The 12,894-nt window shown below is 42.6% G+C and overlaps 1 protein-coding gene across 6 annotated transcripts in view; it reads right to left on the bottom strand.

The window, feature by feature from the left end:
* The window catches only part of ADAMTSL1 (ADAMTS like 1), a 1,088,032-nt gene that overhangs the window by 207,162 nt on the left and 867,976 nt on the right, over nt 1–12,894 (bottom strand). For all 6 annotated transcript variants that reach the window (XM_008254434.5, XM_008254437.5, XM_089317536.1 and 3 more), the window contains 2 exons: nt 11,165–11,466; nt 4,515–4,644 (listed from right to left, as the gene is read on the bottom strand). In XM_008254434.5, the coding sequence (XP_008252656.4) occupies nt 4,515–4,644; nt 11,165–11,466 (432 nt within the window). The remainder of the gene's footprint in view (nt 1–4,514; nt 4,645–11,164; nt 11,467–12,894) is intronic.

Below are 12,894 nucleotides of genomic sequence, written 5' to 3'. Positions count from 1 at the left end.
CAGAGCAGGATTTGATGAAAATGACAAAATCTATCTGTTGGCTCTTCTATTTTGGTGATCTTAGGATGAGAAAGATATTTAGCACTTATCAAGTGAAGAAACCAAGTTGTTAAAAAATAGATGCTGTGAGATCCCATTCATAAAAGGAGAAGCCTCACATATTTATAGATGTTCATGTGTGTACACAAATTCATAGGAAGCCCAGAAGGGGATGGAGCAAACCGTCAGCAGTGATTGACTCTCTGCAGAGGAGAGGACTGGGACTGTTGAGGATGGTGAAGGGGAGTGTACAGCTTTCCTTGTGATCACCTGAGTTGTAAAGAATGAAAATGCGTTAAGTATCACTTGAATAATGCTTAGAAAGCTTTCTTACTAGGACCAGGAGGCTGACCTTTTCCTAATAATTTATGTTAAGTTCCTTCTTGGACGCTTTTCTCTTGAGTTCATCTAACTCACCACTGAAGGTGTGGCTGGGTGGTGTGGTTCCTGTACAGAAATCGCTCAGATAGTGGTAAGATCCCTAAAATGATGTTTCTTCCTTGTAATGATAACTATTTGCAATCAACTTCAACAGAAAATTTTCATTGGCTGCTTTCAAGCAAAAATGGTGCTAATTTTTATGGCCCCTTTTAGGCAAGGTTGTGAAAGGATGAACATCTGTCTTGCGTACTACGTTACCCCTTTCTGACATTTTCCTGAGTAATGCTAACAGATTGCTCAACCTCCCTCTGTCTCTTTCCCCGGTTATAGCTTGCCCTCATATCCTTGCTTTGGGGGTACTTTGTCTTACATGGCTGACAGCCCTTGTGTTTAAATTGATCTATGTTTGTTATATTGTATGCTGTAAACTGGCATGTAAAGCCTTAGGACTAACTAAAGGAATCCAATAATGGCATTTTCACCAGGATCTTGAAGGTAGGAGAGAAAGGATAAGGAGAATGAAGAGGAAAGACAGCACTGGGGTCTTCCAAGTTAGCACTAATAATATGGTCTAGACATTGCTACTTACAAATTTGGCCCCCATCCTTCATAATTATGTATTCAACAAGCAGTTAAAATTGGCTGCTATGTGCCAAATATTATACAATATGTTATTTATTATTTGTGTCAAATAGTAAACCATATATTATATATAAAATAATTGTGTTAGTATATATAATATATATATCATATATATTAGGAATAATGAGAGGAGTATAAGACATAAATCTGATGGCAGGGATGTAAAGTCTAGTTCTCTTTCATAGAGAACTACTGTCTTAAGAAAGTTCCACAATAAAATGCAGGTTCTACCCATGCACCCACACACATGTACACCCACAAGTGCACACACATGTACACCCACACAAATTGGAACCATCAGAATAACTCCAGCTGGAGAACACTCCCTTCCCGCTGTGAGTAACTAGGTATGAGAATGTATCTGCTTAAACCTGATGAAAGTTACACATGTGCTTCTGAGACAAGCTCTGCTGTCACACAGAGTAAGTGAGGAGAAGCCAAGTTTAATTTTAGGAAGACTGCCCAAATAGATAGGACTTGACTTGTAGGGCTTTTGGTATATTCAATGTGAACTGGTAACTCTGATCATATACAAGGAGGAAACTGGCTTCCCAAGTGGTATGCAGTAGGATTAAAGACTGCTTGGGAATGCTAATTTACAAACAGACAGAAGTGAAGAATGGAAACATCATTTCTGTATGTCCCAAAGAAAATTCTTTTTTTAAAATACTTATCTGAAAGGCTGAGACACCCCCTCCCCCCTGAGAGAGTGAGAGCGAGAGCGAGAGAGAGAGAGAGAGAGAAATATGAATCCTCCTTGGGGTGGTTCACTCCCTCAGTAGCTGCAATGTCCAGGGCTGGGCCAGACTAAAGCTGGGAGCCCAGAACTTCATCTGGCTTTTCTACAGGGGACCAGAGACTTGGGCTATCCTCTGCTGTCTTTCCAGGCACATTAGCAGAGAGCTGAATTTGTAGTGGGGCAGGTGGGACTCGAACCAATGACCACATGGGATGCCGGCATCACAGGTGGCAGCCTAACTGACTGTGGCATGACACCATCCCCTACTGTGTTTTTTTTAAATACATGGATATCAGCACAGAACAAGAGCCCACAAGTCAGTGTATAGAAATACACAGCCCATCAGAGAATGCTCCAAAATACACAGAGAACACTGAACTATGCAGAATAAGAATTATAAATTAAAGATCTATATTATTCCCAGTTGGACAGAGGCTATATGGGGAAACTGCACTATTATGCCCTTACCACACTTTCTCCTCTGTGCGTCTTATACCAGGAAATGAGAGGGAGAGATTCCTCCCTGATGTGGGATTCATACTACACAGGAGAGGCACCTACACACATTTTTTCCTTTTAAGAAGAAAATCTACATTGGCTCTTGGATATGAGATGAAAAGAATGCTTCTTATCAGTCCACTGGGGTTTGTCCCCTTTATGGTTTTAATTAGAAGCATTCTACACGTGCCCAAATGTGTAGGGTTGACCCAAGAAATTCCTGGCTGTGCCCAGCAAGAGGCCTTACTGTCATGTCAGTCTGATGGTGGGGAATGAAAGAACTGAAATTATCTGGAGCAAATGCAACACAGTACAGCCCAACAGTACTCTTTGTCCATGAGTCAACAAAAGGTCACAGAGTAAATTAAGCTTATCTTATTTAACTGTAGGAAAGTAACATCTCATATTCTATTCCTTTTGCTGCTTATGGAAGCAACAGATTAAGAGGCCACAAATGCCAGCAGGCTGTCAGCTAGGTCTGGGTACTGACTTCTTGGCGTGGCCTCAGCTCATCACAGTTTGGATGGCACTACAACTCTGGAATGTGGTTAGAAAGACCCTTTTTCTTGTTTCTCAAGTGATGACAAGTAAGCAGAACAGAAAAGAGAACAATTAACACAAAGAAGCAGAAGTTGCTGTCTCATGTTCTGTCTGAAGAACAGTGAAGACTCAATGGACACTTGAACAGGACAGGGTGGTCCCTTATCATTTCTCACAACCAGTTCATTTTGCATATACGAAAACAGAGAGAGCAGTCACCTTGCCCAAGGCCACACAGCTAGTTGGTGACAGGGATAGGATGCGATGCCGGGCTTCCTGACCTACTGGGCAAGGGCCTTGCAGGCTGTCTATGATGAACCTCTTGGCTTCTTCCTTTACAGGGAGATTGTAGGCTAATAGAAGAACTTGTGCCTTTTGTCCATGCACTTAGGTTTTAAGCTCATACAACTTGAGAGCTATGAGGTTGAGACAGAGATGTGGGACCAGGTAGGGGAGGGATAGAAAAAGAGGTGACTTAGGATTCCATGTGTTTGGTCTTAGCTTCCCTTGGTCCAGATCTTCACTATTTAAGTAGCTGCTGTTCTCATGGGTGAAGTGCTGCTCCAAGCAGTGGCTGCCTGACTTTCTGATTGCCTTGGAGATTGTGGCACTAGTGTTCCTCTTCAAGTCTGCTCTCGAAGGGAAGAAACTCAGGCTCACCATTCAGATCACTACACTGAACAACTGTGGTGACCAGCAAGAGAAGTGTGACTCTGGGTTGTGCCTCTGTTTGGTTGGAGGAGGCCTGCAATCTGTGTCTTCCAAGCCCCAAAGAAAGGAATCAAGTTGGCTGAGAAAAAAGACAAGCAGTGTATCAGCTTAACCAGCCAACTGTTGTTCATGCCTGAAAATAGTGTCTTGCTGCTTATATGATGCACTTTGCAGAAGGAGAAGACATATCATTCAGAAACAGAATTCCTTTCACATCTAGGATATAATCTTATCCAGTAACAGTCTCCATTCCATCAGCAGATTTTAAAGCCTACCTTTGGTTCTTTCAACATGTCCCTTCCAAGCCGGAATCACAAATGCGACTGGCTTAGAAAGAAGTATCTAAAAGGCAAGTCTCTCAAGACACCATAAAATTATGTAGACTGAAGCAGTGATTGGATTGATAAACCAAGGCTCAGGGTTGGGCAATAATGAGACCCAGGCAGAGCTGAACAATGAAATGCTCTAATTGATTTTACGCATGTGGAATGACACACAACCCCCAGAGCATGCTATAATGAATCTGCATGCTGTGTGCATACAGATTTCACAGTGGGTCAATTATACCACCCAGATGCTTCAGTTCCTTATACCCTATCATTTGCAAGCTGGTTCATTACCATGGTGTGAGGGTTTGGGACACAGGCAGACACCACGAAGTCTGTGGTCAGTTCATGTTCCCTTTTGGGGAAAGCAAGTATGTGGCACGCGCACATACCAGCCATGCCACAAGGCTTGCTTCAGTTCACAGAGCCTTCTGGACTCTGCACATGACCATTGATTGGGCTGGAATTCCAAAGCACTGGTTTCAATTAAATTTAAGTGGATTTGACTAAAAGCTTGAACTGATGCTAATTGGTTTTCAAAATATTGGGTAACAATAAGTGTTCCCGTCTTGCCCATGGAAAGATGCACCCAGTTCTGCACCCACTCCTGGCTAGCAGGGAGGGCATACATCCCTTACCTTGCTGGGCAGGGATCCAAATTACAGGATTTCAGGAGCTGTGGGGGCCGGCGGCTGGTCACGCACAGGTTCTCATCAGCAGGCTCCCGAGTCTGTTTGTTCAGGCAGCTCACCACAGCCTCCTGGACACCTGTGTACAAATCACACTGTCAGGCCAGAGAGCAGAGTGGGCGTGGGTCACGGTGATGAAGTGTAGACAAGGCAGCTGGCAGGAGGTCTCTGTGATCGGGGGGGCTCTTGCTGCATGTCAGAGACGGCAGCATAAAGCCCAGAACTGCCAATCTTGTCACGCATCACTCGATCTGGAGAAAGTAGTCATAAGTTTGTGGCCCATGGAAGCATACCTCTGGAGGGGGGCAACCTCCCCATAAGAGAGACTTCTGCCAATATTGTTGAAAAGCTAAAAAAATTGCCATGAAGCTGTATAGTCACCAATGCTGAAATGTGATAATTTAATACAGAAGGAGTACACAGTGACAACGAAAAAGAGAGAAAAAAATGGCCCCAAGACTTTAACTTGTTATATTTTAATCAAAAGGAGATTGTTGTATTTTATGGGAGGCCCAAGGCCACATTTTAACAGCTAACAGTCTGTACACTGCTGTGCTCTTGGGCCTGGCATCCAAAACTTCAGCCTACACTGGTTTCCTTTGGCTTCTGGTTAATTTCTTTAGTGACGTGGGGCAGCTTTGGAAATGGGAACAAAGAAAGAGAATCAGAGTTACAATTGCAGCACCTGTCTTGACTCAGCTCTAGTACAATGGGAGGCTGAGCAGTGACTGGCACAGGTCACCTGGCAGGTCTACCCAGGTGGTCTGCAGGATACCATGTGGGGAGCTTCACGGAGCAGGGAAACATGTACATGGGTCCCACAATGATCAGACATTTCATTCTGGCGACTACTCTCATAACATGAATACTCAGAGCTAACCTCTGCACGGTGTCTGTTCTTAAGGCCAGAGGCTGGACATGTGCTATTTGGTCCTCTCAACAGCTCCACAAAGTAAGCACTATTTTAATCCCCACTTTAAAGAAATAGTGACCGAGACTTAAAAAGATGGGAAGACTTGTCTTAGGTCATACAGTTGCTATGGTGAAATCCAAGATGGCTGTGCCTTCAGTGCTGACAGCATTAACATTAAAAATACTAAGAGGCTGTCATATTTGAGTCTTCTAGAGTCTTCAGAAATAACCTAGACATTTGTCAGGAATATTTCAACAGAGTTCAATTTCAGGGAAGAAGCCAGACAGGACATGTCACTAACCTGCTTTCAGCCATACACAACTGTGTATATAAAGATACCTATATCTAAAGATATCAAAGCCCTTATAGCAGAGTCTGTGTGATCCATGTAGCTCTGTATATAAATACATACACATCTTCTTGTCTTTAGTTTCTACATTGCTTCTTCAAGCACATAGTACCTAAAAGTACAACTGGTAATAGCCTGGTCTCTGCCACCCTTCTGTGCACCCTAAGTTCCTCCAAAAATGTCATCATCCCAATCAACAGGCTAATGCTTCCAAGGTTGATGCTAAACTGACCTAGGTCACTGAGCAAACCCATCATTTAAAAACTGACATTTTAAAGCCAGAATTTAAAGTTCCTTTCTTCTCTCATTTAAGTTTGATAAAATCAAACTTTTTAAAAATTAATCACAATATTTACCATGTGCCCATGATGGTATCCTTCATATTTTTTTTCTGATTTTTTATGATCTTCAGAATTTAATTTAAATATCTCATCACCAGTTCAGGGTGGAACATTTGAAATTATGAGTCTTCTAGACATTCAAATTACCCCATCATACTCTAATGTTGATTGTGGGGGCGTCTGCTTGGTTGCAGCTGGGACTAGCCATTTGAAATTTGTGGCATGATGATATAGCAAAATACTTCTCAAGAAATTATTGATGTCATCACTGACGTTTCTCACTGGAATAGTCTAGAATTTCTGGGTAATGATGACTTGTCACTTGATGTAGCTTGCTAGTCCATAATGAATCTAGGCTGTGGTTATATTAGAAACCAAATTTCCAATTCATTTGATCTCTTGATAGTATACAAGAGATTCTAAATACAGGTCTAAAATAAAATATAGCTTGGCTTTCTTGAGCTGTTGAAGATCTTAGAAAATTGGACTGATGATACTGAGGCTGCAAGTGACCATAGGGTTTGTCACAACCAAGCGTTTGCTTCAGGTCCTTGGGTGTAGTGTGAGTGATGTTACCTGTTTCCACTTAGTGGATTCTTTGTAGGAGTCAGTTTCAATTTCTCCCTTCTGAGGTTGCCAGGAATGGGTGCAACAAAGACTAAACCTCTAAAAGGACATCAAGAATCTCCTCTCTTGGATGTGTAAAACATGAGATTACATTACCCCTGGTTATAACCCTACAGTCATAACTCAAAGCTAAAAATCACTTATGAGGGAACAATGTTGTAGTGCAGCATGTTAAGCTGCCTCATGGGACGTTCATATTTCATTTCAGAGTGCCTGGGATCAACTCCTGCCTCTGCTTCTGATCCAGCTTCCTGCTAATGTGCTGTGCACCCTGGGAGGTAGTAAGTTATGACCCGAATACTTAGGTCTCTGCCACCTATGTGGGAGAACAGGATGGAGCTCTGGCTCCTGACTTTGGCCTGGCCCAGCCTTGGAAGTGAACCAGTGGACAGAACCCTCCCCTTAACCCCCAGATTTCCAATAAACAAAAATAAATAAGATACTAAACTAAGAAATTCACCCTGTGGGGTGGTTAAGTGCTGAGACTGAAAAGCATTCCAGAGTTGCCGAATTCTAATCCAAGCTATCATAGATCATGTACCAGGCCTTGCAAGACTGCGCGTGGGACAGTTGTAGCTTTGCGGCTGCAGCGGCCAGTTGCTTTACCACTGGGGGAAACTAAGGAGAGAAGTTCTGTCATAATTAAGGAGTATCTGGGACCAGCCCTGTAAATAAATTTTTGCAGGATGAACAAATGCACTCACTAAAGGGCAGGCCATTCCAAGCACAGCATGCAGTTGAAGCTGTGGGAGGTGGGAATGGGCTGACTGGAGGGGAGGAACCCAGGGTGAGGGAGCTCCTGCAGTGGTGGGTGTGCAAGGAACTGTGAGGACTTCACCTTTCAGTTCCCAGTATACTTGGCCCAGGGGACGTGGGCAAGGATCTGAGAAGTTAGCTCATCGCGTTCCTGCTTTTTCCTAAAGGGCTAACGTGTACTCTTCGAAGGACATTTTTAAAACAACAGAGAACACACGTTAAAGTATGGTACTTCATGATTCTGGGTTTTTCTTTTTTGACAAATGCAAAACGAGAGAGGATTTGTAAGGAAAAGGGAGCAAAAGATATAAGACTTTAGCTTCCATTTTTGAAGTGAGATTCAAGTTTCCCCTCAGATTTTACTTTGGGGTTTATTGTCTAGGAGCTTACATACTTAACCTGTTAAAGTTCGAAACTGCTTTCCTTCTTAAAATTTCTATTTATTATTTTATTTTTAAAGATACTTGCTTATTTGAAAGGCAGAGTTATGAGACAGAGAGAGGGAAGGGAGGGAGAGAATCTTCCAGCTGCTGGTTTGCTTCCCAAATGGCTGCAACAGCCAGGACTGGGCCAGGCTGAAGCCAGGAGCCAGGAGCTTTTTCTGGGTCTCTCATATGGGTGCAGGGGCCCTAGCACTTGGAGCATTCTCTGCTTCTTTACCAGGAGCAATAGCATGGAGCTGACTCAGAAGTGTAGCAGTTGGGACCCAAGCTGGTGCCCATATGGGAAACTAGTGCTGCAGGCTGTGGCTTTAACCCACTGAGCCACAGCACCATCTCCAAAACTGCTCTACTTAATCACACCGATCAGTTCATGTAGGAGAAATTAAAATACAACAAGGAGGTGATAGTGGGTCATAGGACACAGATCTGAACAGGTTAGGCTCATTTTCAATCTTCCAGAAAATGAGATTTTCAGTGTTTATATCTCCCAGAATAGCATAATCGTTACATGATATTTGATGACAGCCCAGGGAAACATAGCCACCAACTACAGGCTAAATTACTAACTAGTTCCTTCTGGTTGCTCCCTCTTCTAGGGGAAAGGTTACTTTAGTGTCTATCCAATTTCATTTCTTCAGATTACAAAAACAATAAAATTAAGCTGACTGGTCCCACAACCAAAATTGCTTTAAAGTCTATTTGTTAATTGTGCATGTTTTGGGGTGGCTTTAGAAAGAATGACTAATATATATAATATATAACTTCACAGGCTATATTTTGGTGAAACTTCAAAGTTAATAATACAATGAAATGTTACTGCCAAACAGACTTGAAAATATATATGTTCCATGTATTGAAACAATTTTTAGTTCATATGGGTATCATACGGACCATATAACCCAAACATATTTTCACCACTATGGAATTTTCAACTCTAACATTTTAGGTGTAAATATATGACCTTGGCACAGTGACATAACTGTAGGTAAGTGTGCTCGATTTTTGTTGGTTAGAAATCTAAGACATTTCAGTAACTTTAACCTGCCTTGGACATAAAGGATGTACAATTTATGTTCTACAAAGACATTTGGTTCCTACAGGTAGAGATCAGCTGTATATCAAACAACTGAATCTCATTTCTAAATCGATGTCTTCTGAAAACGCTTTAAATTAAATACATTCCACATACACTCTACACTTTGAATTTTATACCCCTGGTTGATAGGCAGAGTCGTTCAGCTCTTGAAGATAAAGGTATCTGGTTATTTATGTATTCTGTTACTGCATCTATTTTTTCCACCTGCTCATAAAGTTCCATGCTTGACTTGTTACTGAGAACTATAACTGAGAGACCATAAATAATTTTTTTCCAAAGCACATTTGTTTCAGACTAGAAATAATGATCATTCAATTCAGGTGACCATGGAAATTGGGGCTAAAAACATGAGTTTCTGAATTCTGCATCATTTGTTACATGGAAAAGAGCAACTGTAGCCGTCGGCTAAGGCCTTTCCACCTGAATCTTTCAGCTCCTACCCGGGCTCAGAGATCACCAAAGCTTATTTAACACTTCTTCATTACACATGAAAGCACAGATGTCCTCCACCCCAGTGAAGAGGAGCTAAGTTCCAGGAAACTGTCTTCCAGAATCATTTGGAGGAACTTTGGTTTTAAAATACCAAGTTCCCCATTAAAAACACTTCAGAATTCCAGGGTTTGAAACTGGAAGATGTAGAAACAAACAAGAACCTCAAGGTCAGGGCTATTAAAGGCTAAGTAAAAGACCTGCTGGAGAAAATCAATTCTTTGCTATTACTTGTTCCACTCTTCATTCCTGCCAGTGACATGTGAACACTGTTTGGGCACACTTATTCTTACATTCTCCTTCAAGACAAAAGATGCTGTTCAAAAGACTTGCCAAAATGTCATGGTTTAGCAAACAGTCTTGGGAAATAATTTTACCACTTTTTTCTGTTGGTTAAGTAAGAACTTTGCTTGGAATGCAGAATCTCAGTGTGCCCAGAGCCAGTGGGAGGGATTTCGCCAGGAATCATCCAGCACATCCTCACCTATCAACACCTCTTTTGGGAGTAGACATGGGAGACAGAGGTAGTATGAATCTAATGTATTTTCTTGAAGGACTGATACCTTACTACAATCCTGCTCATAATACCTGAAGGGATATGTTCATTAGCCTGATTAAATCTTTCTGCAACATATGCGTATATCATAATATCCCTATGGATATATAGAATTACATACCCTATGAATTATAGAGTTATGAGTTCTATATGAGTATTATACCCTATGAATATATACAATCATTAGTTGTCAATTAAATACATAAAATTTTAAATAGTCACTGAGGCCATTATTCCATCACTATGAAATACACCTAAAGAGAAACAGGTGAATGTACATGGAAACATCTGACCTTTGTTAAATAATCCACATAATGAGAAAGCTCCAGGACTTCTCGGAGTGCTTAGTGTGGTATGGTGCAAAGACTCTAGACAGAATACAAGCCTAGGCTTAGTCCCAGCTCTCTTGCTTGCTGGCTGTGTGTTCTCAAACAAGTCACTGTGCATTGTTGCATGCTGGTTTGCTCATCTGTGAGATGGGGAGGGGGTGTCAGACTTTAATCCTTAAACTTCTTTCCAGCCCCAGGCATCTACAAAGTTAATCATCCTTTATGGTCTCTTTCCTTTTGTTGGGAAATCAGCTGAGTAAGGTGGAGCAGCTCTAACCTGCACTTGGAAATAACAGAAAATTCTGCCACCGGGGTCTTGGTTCACACTGTATGTACCAGGACAAGGACACAGATCACTGGAACTGAAATGCTGAGGGCATTGCCAAGTTGGTGTCAATAGTGTTTCTTACTCATATACACTATGAGATATTGCAAGATGTCAGAATGACAGCTGAAAGCAAGGCCTTCATTTTGTTGGCCACTCAACAGCTGACAGTGTGAGAGTCACTCACACCCAAAAAGAAAGCATCAGTATTTCACTCAGCATGCTTTACAATACAATGGCAGCCCGCCTGCTCCTCCCCAACTTATCATTCTTGTAATAGAGGCAGTCACCCGATACTGTTGCATGCAGGGAGAGAAGAGATAGAAAAAAAGACAAGAAAATGGCAGGGGTCTGAGCCAGAGCCCCACTTCTTACCTCCTCCACATGACTCAGAACACTTGGTGAATCCCTCATACTCCCAGTCATGCAGCTCATCGAAATCCTGCAGGCCACCGAACAGTCCATCTGTTTCGTCCACATTAAACTCAGAAATTTCCCCGTTGCATGGTCCTGAGTAACAGGCACGTTGGGATGCTGGCTTGGGCCCTTCGCACTCATCAACAGGCAGGTCAGCCACGGACTGAGAGAAAGACAGGAGCACTTGGCACCTGACTATTCTCACCTGGGTCCCCACACCACAAGTAACTGAACAGGCTGACCAGGCCTCTGGGATGAACCTGCAGTTGGCAAGCAAACAAGAAGACAGGATGAGAAGTCCCAGGCAGGGGACCAGAGGGGTGGTGGGGGGCTGCATCCCATCTGCCTCCACTGCCTAGACCTGTCCCAAGATATGCTCAGGGCTTCTCCACCCTGGGTTGTGATGGGAGCTTCGGTTTAGTTCATGAGCTCATAGGCCACTGTTTCTGGATTGCATGCTTCATGTCATATGAACTCCCAGCTGTAAGACATTCCAGCCACGGACCACCTGCTTCTTGCTGCTCTGCACCCACAGTGCTAGCTCTTCAGAGTGGTGAATGTGTCTTCTCCTCGCTCTAAATCCCAGCACTTGTGCCTCTTGCAGGAGGCTGGCTATTCTTACAGCAGACTAATACTGATCCTAAAAACTCTAACATAATAAGCCCTTGGAGATATTTAAGGAAATATTCTTTTTTAGTCTGCATCTCATATTCTACAAGTTTCTTTGCTTTTCTGCTCAATGTGCTTCCCAAGATTTATTTATATGTATAAAGAGATTTTTTTTTTGGGTAAGTCTCTAAGAATGGTGCAAAGTCTTGTCCCTCACACATTCTTTGAATTAGTCTGAACTCCAATTCTTTTTATATCGTAGAGAAAAGCCATGCTACAAATTTAAAGCCACAGACTTGTTACAGTAAACCAGAGACTGTGCAATCACACAAGTGTGCTCACCTCCTCCATTTCCCACCTTCCCAAAAGAGCTACACTGGTAAGAACTTGGTATTTCTCTGAGTTTCTCCAGAATGTAGGAAAATTTCCAAATTCCAAAAGAAGATCATGCTCTCCACCCCTATTAAACAACCATGGCCACAACTGCGTGACCTTGGGAGGGGCCTAATGAAAAAATCCCAGTGGAATCACTCACATTTTCAAAAAGTTAGTTTAATAATTCAAAGAGAGAACTTTGGGACAGAGTTTTTCCTCCATGGTCCTGTTGTTTTCTCATAGGACGTCATGGAGGCATGAGAACCTGGCCCCCTAACCTTGACTTTGGCAGAAAAAGGAAAGAACTGATAAGAAGGGTTGAGCATTAAATCCTAGCAAGCGCAAATGGTTCGCATCTATATCCGGGGAAACTGAAATTCTAACAGCAAACCCTTCTGAGTTTTCAAAGTGGAAGGAACGTGACCAGGATGTTTCCTAGGCTTCCTGTGAAGCAGAGGTGGTCTGGCCAGGACAGTGGGCTTCCCCCCAAACAGCACACAGTGCTCTCAGGCGCAGCAAGAGACATTTCAAGAGGGACCTGGCTGCAGCTACCTGTGAGGAGCCATCCACTGGGAGATAGCAAAAGGTATCCATACAACCCTGTCAGGAAGAAAGGGGAGGAGAGTGCCACCAGAGTGGTTCCCCAGGACTTCTCATCACACTCTCACCTCCCCTTTTGTTTTTGATGTATTTACTCCATTTTC

The sequence above is a fragment of the Oryctolagus cuniculus genome, chromosome 1, assembly GCF_051225735.1.
Source record: "Oryctolagus cuniculus isolate XC-2025 breed Fujian yellow rabbit chromosome 1, ASM5122573v1, whole genome shotgun sequence".
Lineage (NCBI taxonomy): Eukaryota > Metazoa > Chordata > Mammalia > Lagomorpha > Leporidae > Oryctolagus > Oryctolagus cuniculus.
This window is presented reverse-complemented; position numbering and strand designations above follow the sequence as displayed.